The sequence below is a fragment of the Perna viridis genome, chromosome 9, assembly GCF_037379345.1.
Source record: "Perna viridis isolate PV_CMFRI_1.1 ecotype Kerala chromosome 9, ASM3737934v1, whole genome shotgun sequence".
Taxonomy (NCBI): Eukaryota; Metazoa; Mollusca; class Bivalvia; order Mytilida; family Mytilidae; genus Perna; species Perna viridis.
Genome location: NC_142453.1, coordinates 33,619,841 through 33,646,312, shown reverse-complemented (window position 1 = coordinate 33,646,312; position 26,472 = coordinate 33,619,841). Strand labels below are relative to the sequence as shown.

The following is a 26,472-nucleotide window of genomic DNA, read 5'->3' as shown; positions in this document are numbered from 1 at the left end:
TTTTATGATATATTTAGATAGAGATTGTATATACTTAAAGAAAATGTGTGATGATGTGTATACTACTGAACATTGTTATCCTAAACAATAAAGGAAATAGAAATATGTTATTATTTTCAAACAGAGTGAATGCATACAACAATGCGTCGTAATTCCTTTTATAACTACAGTGGAACACAATACATTTGCCTGCTAATGCAACAATGATTGTTGATAAATGATAAGTCCTTTTTATTTAGAAAATTGCATTGTCAACGAGTAGGTATTAGTTGTTTAAGAAGAATAACGAACATAATGACAAATATTACCGACACTAGACACCAAAAACATTTTTCTAATCAATTATGTCAAATATTAGGCCAATAAGATAAAAACACTTCATGAAAATGAGAAAATAAGTGACTAATTATGGTCCATGGTTAAATGTCTAAATGGAAATACCAAACACTGTAGACGTTTGATGCTCTTGTAGACATTTTGACAATCTCTTTAAAAAGTCTTAATGGTCTCAAGCTGTTGAATATCTTATTTGTATTATCATATGTATACTGATAAGGATGCTTTGTTCGCGCTGAAGTTCAATTAGTTTTTCCCCTTATAACATAGACTTCAATCGCTTTAAGGAACATGAAATTTTCAAACAATCTTTGTTCATCTACCTATCTTACATTCAAATTGAGTTCTCTATCAATATGTTTCATAATGTAAATATCACACAAGATTTACAATTTGTTAATTTTGTTCAAAATAGAATCAGCAATGAAAAAAACAAACTAGATACGCAAGAAAGCATTGGTATGTATATTTTGTTATTTTTCGTTGTCGTTCGTTGTTGATTTTATTTATTTTTATTTGTGTTTATCTTCTTGTTTATTTTTTGTTTGTATAATACTAGTTTTATTTTCCTCTTGGTAACCTTAGTTGCACCTTATACCTTTCAACTTTTTGGCGTTTGCCTTATAAGTGTAGTTATAATTCACATGATTTATCGGAAAACCAAATGAAACTAAGCGGATAACCATATTCTGAGCAGTTTTGTTACGAAAAATAGCCTATACAACTATATTACGCAGCATTTGATTACGTCAAGGCGATATTCCCCAACTTTTTCTCAAAAGACAAACAAAAAACTTCTGTAATAGATATCCACGGCAATATTCTAGTTAAAATGATAAGCTTTCGCGCCTTTCATATATCTATGAACATTTTAAGCGGATTAAAGTATAAACAATCTCAATCTGAAAATGCAATGAAACAGTAATCCACGGACAAAGACCATACATGGAAAACAGACAAATACGACAATGAACAGAAAGCAGCTAAAATAATACATACAAAGTAACAAAAGTAAATGAGCGACTCCGACTTCGTTAAAAACTGCTAGCATGAGCCAGGGCAGTAAGCGTCTTCTGTAACTCTTGAAACACCTGCCGAGTTGCACATAAAAAGACAAATCAGTGGTAGAGGAAAGAGGAAAGGAAAACTATGACACTTGGAAGAAATCAGTTTTCATGGTGCAGATGGATACACCGTAACGATCTAAGAGTTCACAATGACGACCATAGAACCACTGTAGTGATGACTTCAATCTTGTATTAACATAACCCTGTTCCAGAAGAGTAATTGTAAGAAGTCTAGTTCGATGTAAAAAGTCTGCGTAGTCTCGGCAAGCTCTGGCATAACGTATGAGTTGTGATACTCCATACGCAAGTGCTGAAGGGATGTTGCCACAGATGAAAGAAAAGTTGACAATTTTGAATGAAAAGTCAACACGTTTGTAGTAAAGTTTGGTCAATATTGTTCCTTTACCATCGATTTCTAAGTGTAGGTCAAGATATGAGGTTGACTTCACAGTGTCTATAGTATCCTTTATCTCAAGTTCTTTGGGGTAGCTGCAATGTATCAAATCCCCGAAATTAGGATTGTTTAAAGATAATACGTCATCTATATAGCGGAAAGCGAGATAAAAGGATCTAGCTAAATAATATTCTTTCTTTCGTATCATATCAGCTATAAAGTCAGCCTCATAAGAATGAAGGAACAGGTCAGCAAGTAGAGGAGCACAATGTGCTCCCATTGAAATGCCTACCGTTTGTTGAAAAACACGCCCACCACACTGGACAAATATGTTGTCAATTAAAAATTCCAGCACTTTTGTAAACATCTTCTTCTGTATATTTGGAAGATGATTTGGAACTATTTCTTACAAAGTATGAGGAATCTCTACCAAGAACTATATATTGGTATATAGGTGTACCATCTTTTTTGAAAAACAACGATGTATAATGTTTATAAGTCGGGATTTTAACTGAGTATGTGGAATATAAGTGTACAGTGTTGAAAAATCATGGGTTTTTAATGCTATTATATTCTGATAATAGTCTTGATCCGATTGTCTCTCTTTCGAATTTTTCAGAATCCTCATTGCATTAATACCACTACGGGAGTAACAAGTGTTGTAGTTGGACTGCAAACTCTCTTTGACAGCTGTGAGTATAGAAGTCAAATGTTTTGAAAGATGTTTGGTGGTACATTTTGCAGCTATGTAACGTTGTTTGTGTGGATTCCTGTTGAGTTTAGGAATTAAGTACATAAACGGTAAATCACAGTCATCGTGCTTGGTAGAGAGACCAAAAGAGGATAGCACAGATTAATGGTTTTTCACACTTTCTTCTTTGTAGAGTGTGGTAGCAGTATAGGTCTTATCACTGTTATTATTTTCTGCGTCTACCTCTGATAATAAACATTGGATGTAAAACGTTTTGCAGACAAAAACAATGTTGTTTTGGGCTTTGTCTGCTGGTACGACAACATATTTGTCAATAGTAGACAATGTTGTTGCTACATCAGGGTCCTTAAAAACTGACGTAGTATTGGAACTCATTAACCTAGTTTAAACTTTCATTCGTTTCAAAATTAAGGACATCACGGCCTTTAAGACTTGCTCAGGATCGTTTCATGTGAACAAAAACAAGATGACCATGAATATAGAAAACTAGGAACGGTATATCTATGTTCAGGAGACAAACACAAGGCCTCGAAAATACATCAAGAACATAAGAAATACAAAGCGTCTACAAGAAAAAAATCCAAAGAATAAATTAACATTCCGAACTCCTCTAAAATTTAACTATATGGATTAGTTTGCCGTGTAGATAAGCATCGTATACTTATCGATTATATATGTTCAATTTACTAGTACCTCGTTAGTGTAAGAATTTATCAATTAGTTTTCTCTTCTTCTTACGATGCATAAGAATTGTATCGTGTACACAAAAATAAATTTGTACAAATTTAAAGATTCATATTTTCGTAATACCTTTCCTTTTCACATACATATTAATGCATTTCTAGATTAAATAATTAAATTTTATTTCAACAGTGCATTTATTTCTATTTTTTTGTCTATGTTCCTTATCATCGAAAGTAAACATATACACATCCATCTAATTTTTGCATTACAACATTCAGCCATTGCAAATTAACATGTTTCCAAGCAATCCAAACAATTAACCAGGTTGTAGCATATCATAACACCGGGATTAGAACAACAAAATCATCCAATTGAATGCAGTTACAACACGCATACTAAGTCGCAATCAAGCCAGAATGAATAATTTTACCTCTTTCAATTGAGTTTTGACAATAATATCACCCTATAAATTGGAATGTGTGTCCGTTCTTCTGGGATCATTCTTGCTTCTTTCTATCCATACTTTCGTTACACAGAAAGGAAATCTCCTTTTACTGCATTTCATACATCACTAAATGGAATCAAATGAAACGTTCACAAAATATGTATAACATATTAAAGATGCAATATTCTTATTTAAATGATTTTTGTTTTTGTTTTGGTGTTTGTTATAGCATGATATTCTTTTATTAATAGAGGGTACCTTTATCTTATCTGCATCTCCTTTGGTACTTAAAAATGGAAATCAATATTAACTTCACAGAATATGCATTACGTATTCCGTTTGTGCACCTCCCACTATACATCTGAATCATAATCGATTTGCAGATCAATAGGTACATGCGTCATTTTGGGAACGGTGATATCAATTTAATGTTCGTTGTTCACAGTTTTTCCAGTATATTTCTGTTTGTATTTAAATAAATAAATAAATAACTAATGTTGATATGTTGATCCCTTGCAAGCATTTTTATGCCATTTATAAGAAATTCAGATTGAACAGAACGAACTTCCGCTTTTATTGTGTTCACAGATACACCGTAAAATGGAAACCTTTAAAACATATAGAATGCCCAATCTTCATTATTTCCAGCACATTTGAATTCGAGGTGTAAACTTGTATGGTATGATATGATCTTTAATGAAAGTGTCGGGTCCAAGAATCAAGTATAACGTCCATGCGGATTGTATAACTTGTTTTTCACATTAACTGTTTTTTTTCTTTTACAGTGTTCGTATTATATGACTGGTCCAGGCTTGTCATTGTTTTTTAATATTGTTACTTGTTTTGTGGGAGGGCTCACAGAGACAAGAAAGATATTTAGACATGTCATATTTGGCACAATCTGATCATGGTAGGTACATTCTATTCATGGCGTTTACTATTGCAACAAATAGTTTACCCTCCACACCTGGTATCGGTAGGGAAGTTCTATCTACGTTACACGTTGTACAATCTAATTAAACTACAATTGGATGAATGGTTTTATTCAGAAAATTATTTTATACATTATTTGAAAGCACAAACATGAGAACATGAAAGTCATTCTCTCGCTCTCGTTTTATGGAAAAAATGATATCAGTACATTATTGGTGCAAATGTTTTTTTATACTGAAGTCTAGTAGACGCAATCTCAGTATTCCGGAATTCAAGGGTTCGATTCCAAAATAGTGTACCTAACTTATCAAACTTTATAAATGCAGCCTTTTTTAAAATTATTTTAGGGGGGTCATTTCCTGCAGATGCCAGATAATTCATTATTCACACTCATTTGTAAAGGTGGTGCTATTTAACTTTTTTGGAATAAAAGAACGGAATGTAAAATCAATAGAAAACAAGATTTTTAGTTCAGTATCGCTTTCAGAAATTTTTCTTGGAGTAATGTCAAGTAAACACCTAAATGAAAACACCATAAACCAAACCATTTAGGTACCGTAAAGGTTTGTGACAACATCTTTCAAGAAATTAAAAGAAACCTCAAAATGTATTTGTGTATTTTTTTAATATATCACTAACAGATAGTTATGTAATATTAGCAGTAAACTACAAAAAAAAAACATGTCTGTTTTAGTACATATAATAACTGCTTCTTCATGATTGTTCCTATATTACTTTATATGTTTTGAGTGTGTATATCAGCAATCGTCGTAGTAGTTTGGTCTGCTTAGGTGTTCTATAAAATAAAAATAACCGTTAATGTTAAAGAGTAATCAATGGAACCAAGGTTATAGCGGTAATCAAAAGAATGCAATCCAGGGACAAAGACCAGATATGGAAAACAGACATAAACAACAAAGAACATAAAGTAACTAAAATCATACATACAAAACTATAGCCATTAAACTATAAACAAAATGGTAAACATAAGGTATTTACATAGGTGTATTTGCATTAGTTTCGTTGCTTTACCAAGTGATTAGGATTTTAATGGTGACATTTTATCTTTTTCGGAAGCAATTTACTGTCAGTATTTTGATACTTTTGATATTTGAAGCTGTCCTTAAGACAGTAAAGCATGATATTCAGATGTAAAATGTATACCTTACAGTTGCATTCTTTTTAGTTCGAACAACAGTTGTCTTCTTTGGTTTTAATCTTTTCCTCACAGTATTCCTTTTCTTTTTCTTCTCCAGAGATATAATTTGTTCTCTATGTGATTCTATTTGATCATTGTACAGTTTGTTTCTTGATTCCAAGTTTTCTATTTTGCTTTCTAACTTTTTTATTTTCCTCGCATGTTGACTTTTAAATGAGGCAACTTGGTCGTTTAATCTTTCTATTTTCTGCTTCAGGTGTGACATCTCATTATTCTACATCGAATTTAATGTGAACATTAATTCAAATATACTGATTTATTATCATTGATGTTGCATTTTTGTAGCATTTATTTTTGTAATGAATTAAGCAATAATAAATATTTCAGACACCAACAAAAAAACAAACATACATAAACAAGTTTTACAAAGAAACAAAACAGATTAAAAGAAAAAACTCATTTTTGTTATGTGTAAATATTAAAGAGTAATCAAGGGAACCACGGTTATAGCGGTAATCAAAAGAATGTAGTACAGGGACAAAGACCAGACATGGAAAACAAACATACACAACAAAGAACATAAAGTAACTAAAATCATACATACAAAGTAACAAAAGTAAATGAGCAACTTGGACTCCACTATAAACTGGGAGCATGGACCAGGTGCACCGGTAGTGTAAGCGTCCTCTGCTTTTCTAGAAACACCCGCCGAGTTGCTCATAAAAAGTCAAGTTCGGGGTAGACAAACAAGGAAAGGAAAATATGGATACACCTTAACGATCCACGAGTTCATGATGGCGACCATAAAACTTCTGTAGTGATGACTTCAATCTTGTAGCAACATAACCCTGTTCCAGAAGCCTATTTGTTAGAGTTCGTTCTAGCGCGATACAAAAAGTCTGCGTAGTTTCGGCAAGCTCTGGCATAACGTATGAGTTGTGATATGAACACTCCATACGCAGGAGCCGAAGGAATGTTGCCACAAATGAAAGGAACGTTGACAATTCTGAATAAAAAGTCATCACGTTTGTCGTAAAAACCAGAATTTAAATGTATCAATATCTCTAATAAATGAATACTGTGATAAAAGTTCAACTATTCAAGTCAGTATTCGTGTATTCCATTGAGCAGTGACCTTGAAATATGTTGTATAATATTACATGTTTACAATGTAGATATAATCGCCTCGTAAAAATATCCGATACGTGTTATATGATTTTATTGTTTTACAAAAAACAAAAACAAAAACAAAAACAAAAAAAACAAAAACAAAAACACAACAAAGGTAAATAACAAACTGTACAGCAGTATTACTTCTTTGTCTTGATTTTTCACAACATTGTAAACAAACGTTGTTTTTTTTCTTCACTACTTTTAAAGTGTAGACAAATGAAAGAATTTTTACAAAATGTCTGATAAGTTTTTGGTCTTTCACAAATGTCTGATTCTGCAAAATGATTGCAACGTTCAAGCAGTAGCATTAATCTTTAAGTTACCAACCTCATTACTTAATATCCGAACTTCTTCATTAGGATGTCCTAGAGGGGAATATACTTAGTCAGTCTATATTTGTATAAAACTGCAAATTGCGTGTTTGAAAAGTCCTGACTATATATAGTTGGTGATATACTACTTACTGCTTTGAAGCAATAGATTTTTGAAACAAAACAATCATATTTAAGAGTGACACTTGTCTGAAACGAACCCTGAAAAATCCAAAACCTTTCTTAACCAACCATTGTTGAAAAAAGTCTTTTCATAAGAGTATTGTAAGTGTTTATAAGCCATACCTACGAATACCACGATATGAAAGCAAGAAGTTCACATGCTTTGTTTATTCATTTATTTACCATATTATGCCTTCATTTATCACCGCGTTCCCCCTTTTTTCATATTTGTTTTTTTTTATAATTATATCGGTGAGTAGCTAATACTTAACTTTAATTATTAATATATTCTAAATTCATCGTTACAGAATTCCAGTTACAGATTTCTAGTTTAATAGAAAAGATGAATTACTTCTCTGTTCAGATGATGAAGTACTACCAGAGGGTACTGTTGTCTCGGATGAGTCAGAGGCTGTTGCTAACATTTCATCGTTGGTTTTTCTTGAGCAACATTCAGCATGATTGATAACATCTGATTTCTTTTGTTTTTTGGGTTTTCTCAATTCGTCGGTTTCATCTTCTGTTGATACTTTTTCATACGGATCGTTGCTGTGTGTTACTTCTTCTTCTGATCTTGGATTAAAGGGACTTGGTATATCATTAGAATTCATGCTTGGTTTCGTTTTCTCTTGCAATTTTTGATTTTTATTAGTAGTAGTAACTTTTGTATCTGATTTTGTGACAACATAATTTGTTGCTGCGACCTCATCAGCTACCGATTTTTTTATTATTTCGTGATTTTTATCATTTCGACTCGAATCCAAAGGGCTTACATTTTCTTCTATATCATCGGTTGGATCTTTGTTATTACATTGATTTTTATTGCGTTTTGTATCACTTCTAGGCATTTCTTCGTCAACTGTTTTGATATCATTCTTTAATTTATCCAAATAAGCTTTTGCATTGCTGTTTTCACCTGAATTGGAATGACTGTTTCTGTAATCAACTCCTTTAGCCCTTACCTTGCTTTTACTTTCTTCTACCGATGCCAGTTGTTTGGAGGGATTTTCTGCTTTATCTGATGGTTTTTCAGCATGGCCAGTTTTATTTCTTAACAATCTGTCAATTGAAATATGTTCGTATACTAAAAAGGTATTTTTTGCCTGTCAATTAAATGTTTTTTGGCAGCTTTACTCTATGAACGAAATATTACCAAAGTGACATAAATGAATATATTCTATGTGTATCAGTGAACAACTCACCTCACAAGAATAAAAAACTATTTTCGCAACCAGTTGTGACAAATACATCTATTGGGCTGTCGAAATCTGTTGATGGCCATTTGACTTTGAGTAGAGAGAGGAAAGATTTTTGAAAATTGTGCTATTAAATCTATGAAAATAAATACTTAACTATATGTGTGTGAAAGTAAATATTTTAACTGTTAACATTGTGAAAATGAAAATTATTATCAGTGGAATTCTTCAAAATCAAATTTTTGACACCTTGTTGTACAAAACGCACGATATCATTTCCTTAAAAACTGTGTCACAGAAATTCTGATTGATAAATAAACCAAACAACCGTACATTCTAGGCATAGTACAACAAGTTGTTTGCAAAGGATAAAACTAAATAGTACGATTATTTTTGTATCATTTTTCCAACGCTTTTTTTCATTATCATCTTAAAATTTCCGCAAATACCAGATTAATGTTTAGATGTTGATTAGTATTCGCGTTCATATCGTCAAAGTACATTTTGTTATCAAAACAAATATACAGTAAGTATATTCTATTTTTCTAGTGGGTAAAGATTTAAATGCGGACAATATTGGGTTGGAGGACACATAAGATATTTCACTTATAACCAGGTCATAATCTAATTTGCGTAAAGGTAGCCGAAACAAAATTTCTTCACAATTTCCTCGCTTCCAAGTCGTGCTTTTGACCTGTATGAAGTGTCAGAAAAAAAAGACTGATAGATGAAGATAGGAGGTGCAAACAACGATTTGTCAAACAGCAACTTGCGAAAATACACCAGCTGATAGTCGGACGCTTTAAAAACTATCCACAACTAAGTTCCCCGCAGTATTCAGCACTACAATAATTTTATGGCCGTCATCATGAACTCTTGGATCGTCATGGTCTATCAATCTGCACCTAGAACCGGTTTGATATCCGTGCAATAGTTTCCATTTCCTCTTTTATCTACACGGACATAATATTGTATGAGCAACTTGACGGATGAAAATGCAGAGTACTCTAACTCTACAACCGCATTTGGGCCATGCTCCGATTTTGTAATAGAGTCCGGTTTGCTCATTTACTTTTAGAGTCTATTTGAACGTGTTGTTGGTAATTTGGTATATCAATTTTCTCTTTTTGAAAAAAAAAATATTTCAGCTCGAATCTTGTTTCATCTGTTTACTATGTATGAACCGATAGAATAGCTTTGTATAATTTATGGATAACAACTTACTTTCTATATAGAAGGCACCCTATAATAACGAGTAATACTGAACACAGTGCAGTGCCGACAGAAATGTATACCAATACTAAAGGTTTCAATGGTGAAGGCGATGTTGGGAAATGTTTCGAGATCTGCGGTATAGAAAACACACATCAGTCGTATAAAGTTATAAATTGATATTTTATTCAGTTTCATAACAAGTGATAATAAACATGTTTGGTACGAATCTGAAAACCACTATCGCTTATACATTTAATGAGCATGACTACTATTATTCGCGTTGTTCTGTCATAAGGGTTTGTCAAACTCAAGTTACTGTAGATTAGTTTAGAGTGATATCAATAATGTTTTTGCATTGAATCAGCTCGATAATGCTGTTCTCGACTTATGAATTAAGTGTTCTTTTCGTTGACGACGAGCTCAATGTAAAAAAGGACATCAATATGATCTTAAATCATTCTCAAAATTTGGTTTTAACTGATAATCAACAATGAACACCTATAGTTATCCACACACTTACGTTTGTCACTGTCAAATATATATTTGCTGTCGACGGTGTGACAAAGTTTGTAGTTAATGTTCCATTAATAGGGACACTTGTATCCTTTGGGGTTGTTGTAGTTTCTGCTACTGTTGGGTCATCTTAAGTACAAAAAGTAAAGACTTTCCTTATACATTAATCCTGTTAATGTTTAAATAAACTAACCTTGCCTTAATAATGTTATATTTCCATTATACTGTTGGGGATGGTTTGATTTGTAATATTTCAATTAACAACATTGATCGTGACCACTCTCAATTCAGATGAAACAAATATTGATTATGTTGCTTAAATTTCAATAAAAAGTTACTTTTTAACCGGCGTCTTTGCATATAAATAATTCAGATAAATATCTTGCATTGTTAACACATTCATGACATGTACATGTAGACAAATGAGTTGTCATAAAAATCTTCATTACGTGTATGATTAAAAAAATGGATCAAACGTATGAAAAAAAAATATGATCAATTTAGGTGCAGTTTAATATTAGAAGAAGAAATAAATTTAAAAAATGCATAATTAATTCTTCGGCAAAATAAATTAATAATAGAATAATTAAAAGTATTTGATAAGGAGAGTTTGAACAGACTGCTTTGTTCACCAATTTAGGTCTTAATGAAAATAGCTATAACTTAAATGTCAGTCGAGTATTTAATTATAGTTTTGCCTACTTGACATGTCAAACCAATCAAATAACAAAACACCCATGTTCATAACCTTGCTATTTCTGAGCTTTGCCGCATCCAGAGAAAATGGGTCTTTGAATTAAGAAGAATTAAAACCTCAATAAAGTTGGTGTCGAACCTTGACCTTTACATTTAAGACCATTTCAATTTAAAAACAAAACAGTCTTCTGTTCTTTCAGTAATGTTAAGGGCGTTTTATGTAAAGATTTTTACTTCTTACGAAATCGCAAAATTCAATTGGATAAGCATTATGAGTCTTTTTTCGTCGTTGCAATTCCTGTCCCTTAAACATCATTTGTAGTTATGATATATCCCCACGATAAAACATCCCGATACATTACCTTCATTACTATAGATCTCCCTGTTTTCCTTGTCCGTTGATTCAACGTTTTATTTTCATTTAAGATATTGTATAAATAGTACTGGAAGTAATCATGTTTGTTCATCATTCTTTTGCTATTGTTGATTTATTGTAGAATTATTCTATCTTAGGAACTGCAACAATTACAACAGAGTTTAACTTCATATACGTTTCTTAAAAGTTATGCACACGTACATAAAAGTCGATGTATTAAAAGGTGTATTTAGAATGATATAACACATATTGCCTGCATCAGAGGGTGATACACCGAGTGACCAACTCAGAAATTACATCAACTTCGATTACGCCTCGGGGGATACATCTACCTTGTGTGTTACTTTGGGGTATCATCCTCTACGTCATGCAGTATGTATAAAATCATAATGATAGTCATAATTGATTGATTAACAAAAAGTGAAACATTTCTAAAGTAAGACTTACCTGTTTCTGATACCAAAAATGTAAGCCTGCAAAAATGTACGTATTTAAGTTTCCAAACTATATAGTTATATTTTTGTTGTAAAATTACGTTTAGATGTATTGTAACATCTAGATTTTCAATACAGAATTGCAGTACATGATAACATGAAATTAAAAAGCGCTAATTTTGCTCAAAGAAATTGAATGACCACCTGAAATTAACGTGACATAAAATTAACTTTAAAACGAAAACTAGTTAGTTTAATAAAAAAAAATCACTTCAGAGTCAATTTAAGATATATGCTGTTGGCGTCATATTTATTGTGCTCTATTTTCTTTTTTGTTAAATAATTACCTGTATTTTCCCGATATGTCTGTTGCTGTAATATTTCGCTCATTTGGCGTTACAGATTCTTCTGCGCTTTGGCAAAGTAATACAAGTGGATTACTCTCATATATAAGCCCATTTTTAAATAGTGCAATGTAGAACTGGTCAGAAACCTTGTTAAAAAAATTTACGTACTCATATTTGAATCTTTATTGGTCGATATTTCTACTATGAAATATACGTTCATCGCTGTACACGTAAACACGAACCCTGGAATGACCTCCCAATTTAGCCATTATGATATAAAAATATTTCATTATTCCATGTTTGTTTTACGTTTTTTTCACACGTTTGAAGGATTATATTTTGGTACAAATGCAATTATTATTATCTCAGTTTAAGAACTGAAATGAACCAATACGCTAAGATCACATCTTTTAGTTAATAAACAGTCTTGATAATAAGTGTTAGCCTTTACAGAAACTTCTTTAAAAAGTTTCACCTGAAAGTAAATTCGGTCTAATTTTACTTCATTTTTTTTATTTTTTTATTTTTTATTTTTTTTTTTTTTTTGGTCTTTTTTGTGTGCATTGGATTGATATCATTTCATATAAACCAAACACATTTCTGAAAAAGTAAATAGGAACGTAAACTCTATCATGAAATTGTTTTTGTTTTAAATTTAACCATTCACCAATCGCATTATATCATCTGTGCAACTATGAAAATCTTACAAGGAATAAAACTTATGTTTTTTTCTATTTATTAGTTTTTAGAAAATCTATTACATTTAGGGAAAAGAACTAGAAAGTAGTAGATATAAAGGAATAAAACATATACATGTAAATAGTTAGCTCAAGACAAATGTTGTTAGAATAAGCTGCAAAGAAAATCCAAAGTGCAACAACAAACGGGTCAATCCAGAAGAGGGGTGAATTAAAACATTATATTTCTATATATATAGAGGTTCAGCCTATCATTTGATCAACTGACAAATTGGGCATTCTTTCCTACATAACGAAAAGGGTGTAAACTCCGGATACCACTACTGATAAATCCGAAACTGTATTATACAACTAATACAGTTTTTTTTAGAAATTAAAAGGATAAAGTATTTGTTTATACTTGATCCACTATCAAATAATTTGAAATCCTTTTAGCCGTAGTAACAGTACATTTTACACTCTGGGAAACGTTGAACATCCCCTCCTTAAAATTATAACACAGGATTATCCAAATATAATACGGAAATCCAGAAATCATTCAGATGTCTAATAAAAATGAACCTCTGTTTATATTCTTATTTGCTGTACTTAAATGAAAATCTGGCAGGATTTGAAATATCTAATTATGCTTATAATATATATGGCTATGAATCTACTCAATAAAGTGCAACCAACCTTGACGAAAAAGAAAATAGTTAAAACCTGTATTTTCAAAGTAAATGATCTCAGATATAAATTTACTTCAGTATTCTCACTTGATTTGAAAACAAGACTGTGTATGTTAATTATATTATCTATTTAGACCAAAATACTCGCCCATTTACATTTGCAAATGCTCAAAAGTACATGTCACTTAATCATGAAACAAAAACAAATGTAGATGAGTAAATGCATTCGCATGAACGAAATTGTGTAAATTATATGAGATCTGGTCAAGAGAACTGTACAATTTGACAAAGTTTGGTTAAATTTATTGGTGCTTTATTTGGCTTTCAATGTTGTATATTTTGGTTTAAGTACTTCTTAGATGTTTTTCTTTCTTTTTATCATTACAAGTATTTTGTTATAATACTGCTGATGAATGGCTACTCCTTGAAATACATGAACACCATACCGAAATGAGCAACATTTATTTGATTGGTATCTTGTATTTACATACCTTTGTGTAAGCGTATGTTTGGTTGTCCCCTGCTTTGTATCTCATTTTGACTGTTTGGCCATCGAAATTTTTCTCTTCTAGGCATTCGTTATAATCGACGATAGTTGGTTTATTGCAAAATCTACACATAAATACAGTCATTGAAAAATAAAGTTATACCCAATTATCCGCTATAACCTTGGTTCCCTTGAAATACAGTAACATACTATGACAGTAAAGTTCAAAATATATACATCAAATATGCATTTAATTTTTTTCAATGAAACGATAATATATCAAATGAACTACCTGTAAATAGTTCTTACTGCTTTATCATACCTTGTATACAAATATCTGTTCTGAAATAACGTATTTAAATTATCCTTTTAAGAAACACTTTCAAAATGTAAGTAACATTTATGTATGATATATATCATGCCTTGAAGAAATATATTACATGATATGAAATGATGATTTATCAAAGATTTTATCTGTTTTCATATTTGTTTTGAAAACTGTTGATTTAGTTTGTATGCATGCACCAAATACATGTACTTTCAATTCTTTTAGTTAACTTTTATTTCAATTCATGTTTAGGGGAAAGGAGACAAAGACCAGACATACACAACAAAGAGCATAAAGTAAATAAAATCACACATACAATGTAACAAAAGCAAATGACTCCACTAAAAACTGGGAGTGTTGACCAGGTGCACCGGTAGGGTAAGCGTCCTAAAAATGAGCATGAGCTCTATTTGTTCATATCACAGTGTAAATGTCAATGTAGATGAATATTTAAAAAATAAAAAAAAAAAACACAATTAAAACGAGATACAAACTTACGATGGACGGGGATGACATATGGTCATATAGAAATTGCAATCAGGCACTCCGCACGTAGAACTGATAACTTTGACAGAAAGTGCCTTTCCTTGAACCGAATTATGTGAATTCTGTTGCAAAAAGAACTTTAAGAGTGAAAATTTAAAACAAGTTCAATTAAAGATGACGCAATAACACGTGTATAGCTGTGGTTTTCAAATAGTTTTACAAATAGTTGTCTTCTTAGAATGTTGTATCATTTTTTCATGTCTAAATTTGTTTCCAAATCACAATAAAAAAATACATGTAAACTTCCTTGCACTTTAAATAAATGCAATTTGTGGGTATTCGGTGCTAAAAATTTCAGTTTGTATTATGCAGAATACAGTACGCACATTCTTTTTTAAAGGCACAACCAATACATTGTTAAAAGTATAATTCAAAATCATTCTTTTTTTCTTGTTTTACTTTCGTTTTTGGTTTTGTTTTTTTTTAAGTTGCATCTAAGAATTGTACTGTATGATTAACTTACAAGAATAACGGAAAGCAAAGCGGAGTATATGACAAAACCATCTCTCATAGCTATCTGTTTGTTATAACCTGCCTCGTAAATGTACAGAATCAGTGTGTTGGAACAAGCAACTTACTGTAGGGAAAGCCACTACATATCTGTAAATAATTTTATTTACAATATTATAGGTAGTGAATAGTTAAATCAAGACGAGAAAAACCAACATTCATATTTTAAAACCTAAATTTTAGTTGACTTTAAATGGGCCGTGCATCTTAAGTGTCAATAAGCCGTGTGCAAGTTATTATGCTCGGTGACTCTACCCGTTGACAGTGTATCTCATTTGAACATGTAGGTCTTTAAGATTCCTATTTACGTATATATATATATATTTTCTCTTTTCTACACATATTCCGCTTGTTCTCTGCTCTGCATATTTTCAGTTTATATCAAATTACTTATATATATTTATTTAAAAAAAAAACAACAACAAAAAACAACCCATTGTACTATCTTTATGAACGTTCCTTATCTGATAAATGTAAACTAAACTTGCGCTTTGTGATGGTTGGAATGAATCTTACCTGATTTAAACAATACATGTGACTGGAATGGCTTCTATGGGCTTTTGAAGATTACTATTTATAAATAGTTCCTTAACAACTTATACATTTTAAACGATTTGCTATTCAAGAATTATGTAATAATAAAAGGCATTCAATATTGATATTTTATCGCCATACCAATGTTTATCTACTGTTTCTCGTATACAGATGATTTATAATATGTTGTAAGCAATTATATAACTGGTATGCGCTTAAACATTATATTGTTGTGTGATTTTAATTAGTTTGATATTTCAAATGTTAAAACCATTTATGTGTTAATTCCACACAAATCACAATTACATATTAATTTTCCTTTCCAAAACATCTGAAACCGAAAAGATAATACTGAATCGCATATTAAAAGGTTGTACACAAGGTCACATCTATATTTCATCAATGTTAAAATATCTTAATTAATCAAGTTTTGGTGATGATTAGGTACCATATGAGATACAAATGTTTGCCCATAAGGTTTATGAAGAATCCTATATAAACGATGTATTATTAGATCGTTTGTCAATGTTTACCAACTGACAATGATGGAAATATTAAAAATCATTTTTTTAATTACATTTTATTTACAAATCGATTCAATTTCTGAAGGCTTGCTGGATGTTTTGTTCTCTTAAGCATTGTTCAAAATTCCTTTTACAGACATACTGCAGTAACTAACTAACTTTAACGAAACGGGTAATTTTCCAGTGTAAATGCAATGCTGAGTTGTTTTCTCTTCGTTGTTTTTTTTTTGTAATTTTTCGGTCTTTTTTTCAGATTGTTTATTTTAACTATTGAAAGTGATACCTAGTTTGCAATCAGTAATTATTTATGGAAATTATAATGTTTTTATTTTATATATTAACGGTACATGTATGTATACGGAATAACGACATTAACGGAAAAAACGTCCGAACGTGAACATGTACCGGTAATTTATACACGATTGGCAAAACGTTACAAACACTGTTATTCTATTGAAAATAATGACATATTTCTTAAGTAAATCGCTGATAGCAGTCGTGAAATTTGACATTTTGAAAACTTGTTGGCCTCATGAATATGTTTGATAGTTTATTGTTTACTCTAACAACCAAAGCAGTTATCATATATCATCGAGAAATTATATAATTTTGTACGTTTGAAGACATACACTACAAATATGTTCAATTGCTTGGTTCAATCCTTTACACGCAGTTTTGGTTTCATTACGAAAGTGAAACAAAAGCATTTTAATGCGTCTACAGGTACATGTATATCGTACTTTTGGATTGATCATTTCCTAATCAATATGTTCACATTCCATTTGCAAAGTCTCGGCCTGTTTTTTGTAAGAGCATGACCATGCAAAAATCAGGCATATCCTATAATATTGGGTTAAAAAGGGATATTGTATCCCACTTACTTTTTTGTCCCAATGTAATATATCATATGTATTCCAAATAGTATAAAGTTTGTTTTAAATCGATAATGGATGGCTCAGATATTGACATTATAATTCACGAACAATGCAACCACATTTCGCTCAAATTAAACAGTTATCTCCCCCTTTTAAATGAACTTCAATGCTTTATATATAATTTATTTTTCTTTAATCGTTGACGTTAATCAAAAACCTTATCTTAAATTTTAGAAAGGATACATTTGTGTTATGAAATGGGTGAACATTATTTGAAAACAAAATTTGTCATATGCCACACACTGCCTAGTTTTTGTATGGACTCCTCTTAAGAATTAATGCCGTTCTTGGTACAAATAAATACTATGCTTCTTAATCAAATTTGTCGATTAGTTTGTTACGTGCACCACTTGAAATAATTAAATGAATAGTTTTGTGAAGCTTGGTTTCGTTAAGCACCAAAACATATTTTTAGTTAAGACCGAAAATTTGTTATACAACAAATAAGTCATACATTAGTACGAAAATGATAAACTTAATGGATATAGTATATTGTAACATAGATATCTTTTGTTGAAGAAATAGTTTTAAACATGTTTTGAAAATCAACGATATTAGCACATAAATATAAAATAGATATATATCTGTGTTCAATCTCTATCAACATATAAAGCATTTTTATATGTATCTGAAAACGAAGAAAAAAGAAATATAATCGCATACAAAAAAAATAATAAAAATATTACAAAACTGATAGACACAAGATTGTAAAGAAAAATATATTCAGGATGCCATTTTATTCTCAAAGGAAAATGTTAAAAGGGACATTTTAACTGAAGAAAAATATATTTGATCAGGTGCTTTTATTTATTCTGTTCAGAAACACAATGTCATGACTATTGAAACATTCTAGACATGTCATCGTCATAAGACAAGCATGTACATGATTTGCAAAATTTAAAATGTAGTCTGAAAACTGCAAATCATGTGTTCAAAATGTCATAATTTAATGGGTTTTTGTTTATTTCTTTTTTGTGTTTAAATTGGTATTGTTTAATTTAAAATTGAATTTCAATAACTTTGTAGTCCTTAAGGATAATCACAGTGTATACATTGTAACATGCTAACATGATTTCTTAGAGTCACCACTTCCTAAATAGAGTATGCACATAGTTTGTACCCTTATCTGACTGTAAAGAAAACAATGAATTCGTTATATAAGAGATTGCTTATGTGACAATTGTAATACTTAAATAAATGAAAGTTCGATGACGCGATTGAATAGTTATTGGCGATGTTAAATACGGACATGTGTATATATAAAACAAAGACAAGGCAATTTAAAAAAAAAATAAACACATTGTGAAAACCAACCTTTTTGGTAAATTACAATACAAAAATTATATATTATTATTAGATTATTTAATATTTTTTTTCAACTCGCGGGAGTTTATTATGCTGATCTCGTGGAGCGGCTCTGCCGCGAGAAGAGAAAAGCATACGAAACTCCCGCGAGTTGAAAAAATATTTAATATTCTGTTTATCGCTGTTTTGTGCAGTATGTTGTGCAGCTGTGATACACACCATTTGAAAAAAAAAATCGGTTAACTATGACGGTCCCGTTTAAAATTTGTGGAATAATTTTGGGATTTTTTCATTTCAATCGGTTACTAAATTTAATCATTTTTCATTGTAGTCTAGAAAATATGGCCACAAATTAGCCATTATTTCACACGCAATAAACCAACAGACCAACAGGTTATTTGGGTCGTCGACTGGCATGAGATTGAAAATTATCGTTTAGCAAGATCAAAGGGATTGTAAACAAAATAGCCATAATTTATTATATCATTTTGATGGTTTTTTTTTAATTTGAAACAGTTTTCTTTTTTATGGTGTCAAAATAAAGTCATTTATCTCAAACAGACAACAACACTGCAGCAATATTGAATATCAACAAAACTAGATACACTTCTGTTACATGGTATTGGGAGATCGCTAACAGCGATCGTCAAGTTGTTTGTGTAGGTCTATCGTGGTTTGGTTTTCCTTGAATAAACGAACTATGCCATGTTTCAAAACAACATGAAAGATGAGGTTTTGTGTAGTTTTGATCAGCAGACGTGCTTTCACATGAAATAAGTCACCTAACATAATATTCTATTGCGTTAGTTGATCTAGCATTGACCAATTATTATCCCCTCGTCTAAAGTTATTATATATTGTTCAATGATATATCATGCAATTGTTTTGTAAAGGGAAAACGGTAGTATTTATTTTCCCATAGCCCCAATACTAACCTTTTTTCAGTAATTTTTAATTAAAACTAGGACTCAAAAATAATATTTTGTTGAAGCACTTTCATTCTGAGATCGAAAATCACCATGTGAATAGAGGTTGACCATCTTTTTTTCAACCACCATCAAAAGGCTGAAGGTACAGGAAGGCCTTTTAAAATTTCAGAAACTGTGCATTTTGAAGGATAAAAAACTTTATTTTAACGTTGACATGGAAAACAGACATACACAACAAAGAACATAAAGTAACAAAAGTAAATGAGCAACTCGGACGCCACTAAAAACTGGGAGCAGGTGCACCGGTATTGTAAGCGTCCTCTGCTTTTCTAGAAACACCCGCCGAGTTGCTCATAAAAAGTCAATTCCGGTGTCGACAAACGAGGAAAGGAAAACTATGACCCGTTGAATAAATCAGTTTTTTATGGTGCAGATGGATACACCATAACGATCCACGAGTTCATGATGACGACAATAGTGATGACTTCAAGCCTATTTGTTAGAGTTCTAGTGAGATAAAAAAATAGTTTCGGCAAGCTCTGGCATAACGTATGAGCTGTGATATGAACACTCCATACGCAGGTGCTGAAGGGATGTTGCCACAGATGAAAGGAAAGTTGACGATTCTGAATGAAACGTCATCACGTTTGTCGTAAAGTTTGGTCATTAGTATAAATATACATATCCATACTTGAATCTTTATTTGTTAAGAATTCTTCTATTATAAAAGGTAAGTTCATTGCTGTACACGTAAACATGAATCCTGGAATGACCTTCCAATTAAGTCATTATGATACAAAAATATATCATTATTGCATGTTTATTTTAAGCCTTTACACGTTTGAAGGAATTTTCTGGGACAAATACATTCAATATTGTCTGATTTGAAGAACTGAAATGAACCAAGAAGCTATGATCACATATTTTAGTTAATAAACAGACTTGAAATATGGGTAAGCTTTCATAGAAAGTTCTTAAAAGGGTTCTGAAAATAAACTCTTACTTTATTTTACTTCAGTCTTCTATTTTGTACTTTTGTGTGCATTGGGGTGATATAATTTCTTATAAACAAAACAAATTTCAAATAGACACGAAATGCTGATATATCAAAGATTTTAGTAGTTTTAATGCATTTGTTTAGAAAACTATTGATTTAGTTTGTGTGCGTGCAACAAATACATGTACCTTAAATTCGTTTAGTGAACTTTCATTTCTGTTCGTTTTTAGGGGAAAATTCTATTTTCTATTTTTCGCTTTTAGTGCATATATGAAGTATTTAGTTAATAACGGCTTGGTCAGAACATTATGAATTCCGCTATATGATTGATTTAAAAACCCGTATCTGTGTAGTTCTATAGAGAAACATTGATTAGTTCGGTAAAGATATCAATCTATATCAAACTTGATGCAAGATCCCTCTGATTGTGACAATGTAAATGTCTTTGTAGATGATTATTTAAATAATGAAAAATAATACAATTAATACGAGACGCCAACGAAGGACGGGGATGACATATGGTCAACCAGTAATTAAAATTAGGCAGTCCGCACGTAATTTTAACATACAATTTCTTTCCTTGAATGGAATTATGTGAACTCTGTTAATAAAAAAAAACTATAAGAGTGACAAACCTAAAACAAATTCAAATGATGACGCATGACACGTGTATAGCTGTGTTGTTTAAATACTGTTACAAATAATTGTCTTAGAGTGTTGTATCATTTGTTCATGTCTAGATTTGTTTCCAAATCACAATAGCAAAATACATGTAAACTTCCTTGCACATTAAATAAATGTTATTCGTAGGTATTCGGAGCTAAACATTTTAGTTTGTATTATGCAGAATATAGTACGCACATTTTTACTAGAGGTACAACAAATACATTCTTAAAAGTATAATTCAAATTCACTCTTTCTTTTTTTTTTCTTTTACATTTTTTAAAATTTGTTTGTTGTTTGTTTTTTCTTTATTTAATTAAGTTAGAATTGGACTGTATGATTAACTTACAATAATAACGGATAGCATAGCAGTGTAAGTGGCACAGCCAGCTCTCATAGCTATATGTTAGTTAGTGCTTGCATCGTAAATGTACAGAATCAGAATGTTGACACAAGCACTTTACTGGATGGAAAGCTATTACACAGCTGTAAAAAAATTTCTTTTACAATATTATAGGTAGTTAATAGTTAAATAAAGACGAGAAAATTCAATGTTCATACTTCAAAACCTATATTTTAGCAGTTGGCTTTAAATAGACTGTGCAACAAAAGTGTCAATAAGACTTGTGCATGTTGTTCTCCTCGGTGACTCAGTGGACGTCTACATGTTTAGAGTGTATCTAAAATGATAATGTAGGTTTTTAAGGAGTCTTTTGTACGTTTATTGTCCTTCCTCTTTTCATGGAACGTTCTATACATATTCCGTTTTTTTTCTCTGCTTTAAAATATATGTTTATATATTTAATTTGTTAACAAACAAAAGTTGTTTACTATCTTTAAGAACGTTCATTATTTGATAAATATAAACTAAATTTGCGCTATGTGATGATTGGAATGAATCTTACCTGATTCAAACAATACATCTGACCGAAATGGCTTCTTTATGCTTTTGCAGATTACTATTTGTACGAAGTTCCTTAACAGCTTAAACATTTCAACAACTTGTTATTCAATAATTATGTAATCAAGAAAAAAAGGCTTACAATATTGATATGTTATTGCCATACCTAGTGTATCTACTGTTTCCCATATACACTTGATTTAAAAATATTTTGTTGTAAATCAATTATATAACTGGTATGCGGTTGAAAATTGTCCTTTATGTGCTTTTAAATAGGTTTAAAATTATTGACCAAACTTTACGACAAACACGATGACTTATCTTTAAGAATTGTCAACTTTCCTTTCAACTGTGTCAACATTCCTTCAGAACTTGCATAGGAGTGTTCATATTATAAATCATACGTTATGCTAGAGCTTGCCGAAACTATGCATACTTTTTGTATCTTGCTAGACTTCTAACAAGTAGGCTTCTGGAACAGGTTAATGTTGCTACAAGATTGAAGTAATCTCTTCATTAGTTGTATGGTCGTCATCATGAACTCATGGATCGTTACGGTGTATCCATCTGCTCCATGAAAACTGATTTGTTATACGTGTCATAGTTTTCCTTCCCTCTTTTGGCTACCCCGAACATGACCTTTTTATGAGCAACTCGGCGGGTGTTTTTAGAGAAGCAGAGAAGGTTTACCTTATCGGTGCACCTGGTCCATGCTCCAAGATTTTAGTGGAATGCGAGTTGCTCATTTGCTTTGTACTTTGTATGTATGGTTTTGGTTGTTTTATGTTTTTTGTTGTGTATGTCTGTTTTCCATGTCTGGTCGTTGATTACATTCTTTTGATAACAGTTATAACCTTGGTACCCTTCATTACTCTTTCAATGTTGATAATGATGAAAACATTGAAAACTATTTTCTTAAATCACTGTTTATGTTCATATAGATTAAATTTCTTGAGGCTTGCTGGATGTCTTGCTCTCTATATATTGTTCAAAATTTCCTTTACAGACATTCTGCAGTATCTTATTAACTTTGATGAAATGGGTAATTGTCTTGTATAGATGCAATATTTAGTTGTTTTTTTATTCAGTTTTGGTTTTTTGTTGTTGTTTTTTTAAGTAGTTTATTTTAGCTATTGAAAGTGATACCGAGATTGCAATAAGTAATTATCAAATTCCTGACAATTAAGATGGTTTTTGTTTATATGGATAGCATCGGACCTTAATTCAAAAGGCTTTCTAAGCACATGTATTCTTATACGAGTCTTTGATTTGAGTGTTGAATGCATTTAAGTTGTAAATGGGTTTATTATTTTTTTTCAAAATTGTGTGCGCAATCCTTTTTAAATTTATTCTTTCTCGAACATGTTCACGGTTGGTTGTTTTAACCGTTAATGTCGTTATTGTGTATACATACATGTGCCAATCAATTATACACGATTGGCAAATAGTTACAGACACTGTTATTCTATTGAAAATAATGACATCTTTTTTTAAGTAAATCATTGATAGCAGTCGTGAAATGTTAAAATTTTGGAAACGTGTTGGCCTCATGAAATTTGACTGATAGTTTATTGTTTACTCTATCAATCAAAACGGTTATCATATATCATCGAGAAATTATATAATTGTGTTTGAAGACATACACTAGAAATATGTTGATTTGATATTAGCTTGGTTCAAATCATTTACACGCAGTTTGCCATCATTACGAAAGTGAGACAAAAACATTTTAGATTTGTCTAGAGGTACATGTATATCATACATTTCGACTGGTTTCCCTATCAATATGTTCATGTTTCATTTGCAAAATATCGGTCTGTTTTTTAAAAGGCTGTCCATGCAAAATCCGGCAGATCCTAAAATATTTTATGCACATGGTATATTGTATCCCACTGAATATTTCGTTCCAATGTAGTATATGTACACTGTTGTAAGGTTTCTTTTAAACCGTAGAAGAGATATTGACATTTAAATTCACGAACAATGCAACCATTTTTTTTTCTCAAATTAAATAGTTATCTCTCCTTTTTAATTAACTTTAGTGGTTTATATACAATTTATTTCTCTTTAATCATTGAAGTTAATCAAAAACCCAATTTTAACTTTGAGAAAGGATGCATTTATGTTATGAAATGAGTTAACATTTTGTGAAATCAAAATGTGTCATGTGCCACCCACTGCCTAGTTATTGCATGGACTCCCTCTTTATAGTTAATGCCGTTTTTCCTCTGTATAAATTATATACCTCTTTCAAATTAATCAAATTTGTCGATTAATTTGTAACGTGTTCAACTTGAAATAACTGAATAAATAGTTTTGTGAAACATGGCTTTGTTAAGTACCGACAAATTTATTCTGAGTAAATAAATGAAGAGCGGAAATGTTTGTTATACAACAAATAAGTCATTATATTAGTACTATAATGATAAACTTACTGGGTAAAGTATATTGTAACATACGAATGTATATGTCACAAGCATTTACACAAGACACCTATATAACAACATCTTCGCAAAGCAAAACAAAGGGAAATATACCCATATATCGGTTACAATGGGTTATTTATTTTCTATTCTGTAAATTGAAAGTTTATTACCCCTTTACACCAAAGACACAGGTTCATTCTTTTCTTCACAATACAAACGAAATTTCAACAACTTTATAACACAAACTTCACATCACAATAAATTTGACTTACATTAATGGTTGGCTATTTCGAAACATACTTGACAATGGTAGCCATTCATATCTCCAAGTGTCTTCATAAGTGATAAATATAGACATTGGTTAAAGGTTAACACACATTATTCACTCTAAGGTGTTGTTAGTATGTTCAATAAAAGACCTGTCAAATAAAGTTGAAATCTAATGTGATAACACTTTCAAATAATTTTACATAAATGGATGGTTTGAAAGACTTTTATTTGTTTTAACCGGCAGAGAAAACTTCTATATCATTTTGCTTTTACTTCACATCCTGACATATGTCTTTATTCATCTTTATCGTTAATTCTTTCGATATCAAGAACTGGACCGATCTTTGTTTACCATTTCAATTATAAGTTAAGTTGTCTGTTGTTTGGTATTTAGTGGATGACTATCTCATTGACTATCCTACCACATCTTTTATTTCTATAAGACTGCATGATGTTTTGGATCAACTTATTTCCTTAGGTACATTAACCACGTTTGTTCATTGTTCCAACTTTGTGTTTCAAGTGATAACACCTCCAACAATCAATAATGCTCTGGAAAGACTTTTTTTGCAAAATCATTTATCACGAAACTAGAAAAAAAAATTCGGTTTGAAATATAATATGCAAAGAACAGGTTTTTTTTCTGAAAGAGACTATATGTTTGTTCAAAAGATTAATTGATGAATAATGAGATTTTCATTTTGTTAAATTGTGAGAGGTACAAAATGAGATAGTTCAAAAAGAACATGTACATTTTTTGTTTATGTAACTAGAATTAATCCGGATATGATAGTGATGGAGGAGTTTGAGAGATGCCTTTTTTTGAAAAAATAGTTTTATACATGTTCTGAAAATCAACGATATTAACACATGACAATACAATAGGTTTATATGTGTATTCAATCTCTAACAACATATAAAGCAGTTTTATATGTATCCAATGAAAAAAGAAATATAATCGCATAAAAACAATATATATGTTATGACACTATAATCAATACAAACATGCTGCATATCAACGCGGTGATTAAAATTGAAAATAATCTCAGCATTGGTCTGCGGTTCATGCATAAACCAAACTAAGACACAGTAACGATTTCGTTTTTACACAAAACTTTCATTAGTTTTTCGAAGAACTGTTACTTCCTTATCACGAAAATTACTTGGCGTAATTCATATTTAAAGTCTCATTTACATGGGTATACTCTAAATAAATATACAAAAGATTTTAAAGTCAGATATGTTCAGAACATAATCTTATTCTTAAAGGGAATTGTAAAACGGGAACATCTTAAACCTAAGAAAAATGTATTTGAGCAGGTGCTTCCTTTATTCTGGTTAAAACAAAATATCAAAACTATCGAAACATTCCATTGTCATTAGACAAAAAAGAACAAGAATTTCAAAATTTGAAATGCATATTTGGTAGAACTGCAAATCATATGTTCCATACGATCATAAAGATGCAGCACAAACAAAATAAATGCATTAGTCTAAAGGATTGTACAACGATACCGATCTCTCCTTTGTCCGCTCAAATTTATGCAGATTCACCAACATAGCAAACACATATCAAA

General features: G+C 30.9%; 1 protein-coding gene across 14 annotated transcripts; it reads right to left on the bottom strand.

The window, feature by feature from the left end:
• Positions 1 to 4,698: 4,698 nt before the first annotated feature.
• On the bottom strand, positions 4,699 to 25,050 carry LOC148607912 (uncharacterized). Of its 14 annotated transcripts, none has more exons than XM_088545081.1 (13): positions 22,204 to 22,289; positions 21,648 to 21,784; positions 15,365 to 15,501; positions 14,854 to 14,963; positions 14,032 to 14,152; positions 12,175 to 12,320; positions 11,841 to 11,866; positions 10,329 to 10,450; positions 9,818 to 9,939; positions 7,750 to 8,456; positions 7,231 to 7,268; positions 5,741 to 6,004; positions 4,699 to 5,367 (listed from the first exon to the last, which is right to left on the bottom strand). In XM_088545081.1, exons 3-13 carry the CDS (start codon positions 15,410 to 15,412, stop codon positions 5,359 to 5,361), a joined length of 1,713 nt encoding a protein of 570 aa, XP_088401207.1. In that variant the 5' UTR covers positions 15,413 to 15,501; positions 21,648 to 21,784; positions 22,204 to 22,289; the 3' UTR covers positions 4,699 to 5,358. The 14 variants fall into 14 exon arrangements, with proteins under 14 accessions (XP_088401207.1, XP_088401206.1, XP_088401214.1 ...); XM_088545080.1 differs by having other exon boundaries at positions 4,701 to 5,367; positions 5,736 to 6,004; positions 7,777 to 8,456; XM_088545074.1 differs by lacking the exon at positions 22,204 to 22,289 and adding an exon at positions 24,898 to 25,049 and having other exon boundaries at positions 4,713 to 5,367; positions 5,736 to 6,004.
• Positions 25,051 to 26,472: the final 1,422 nt, after the last annotated feature.

Bases quoted from the DNA above. Each gene is read 5' to 3' on its own strand.
- LOC148607912 (XM_088545074.1), bottom strand. From the start codon at position 15,412: ATGAGAGATGGTTTTGTCATATACTCCGCTTTGCTTTCCGTTATTCTT. The intron at 14,964-15,364 runs GTAAGTTAATCA...TTTTTGCAACAG, and splicing joins CTTTGCTTTCCGTTATTCTT to AATTCACATAATTCGGTTCA. The intron at 5,368-5,735 runs GTATACATTTTA...TTTATTTTATAG, and splicing joins AAAAAGAATGCAACTGTAAG to AACACCTAAGCAGACCAAAC.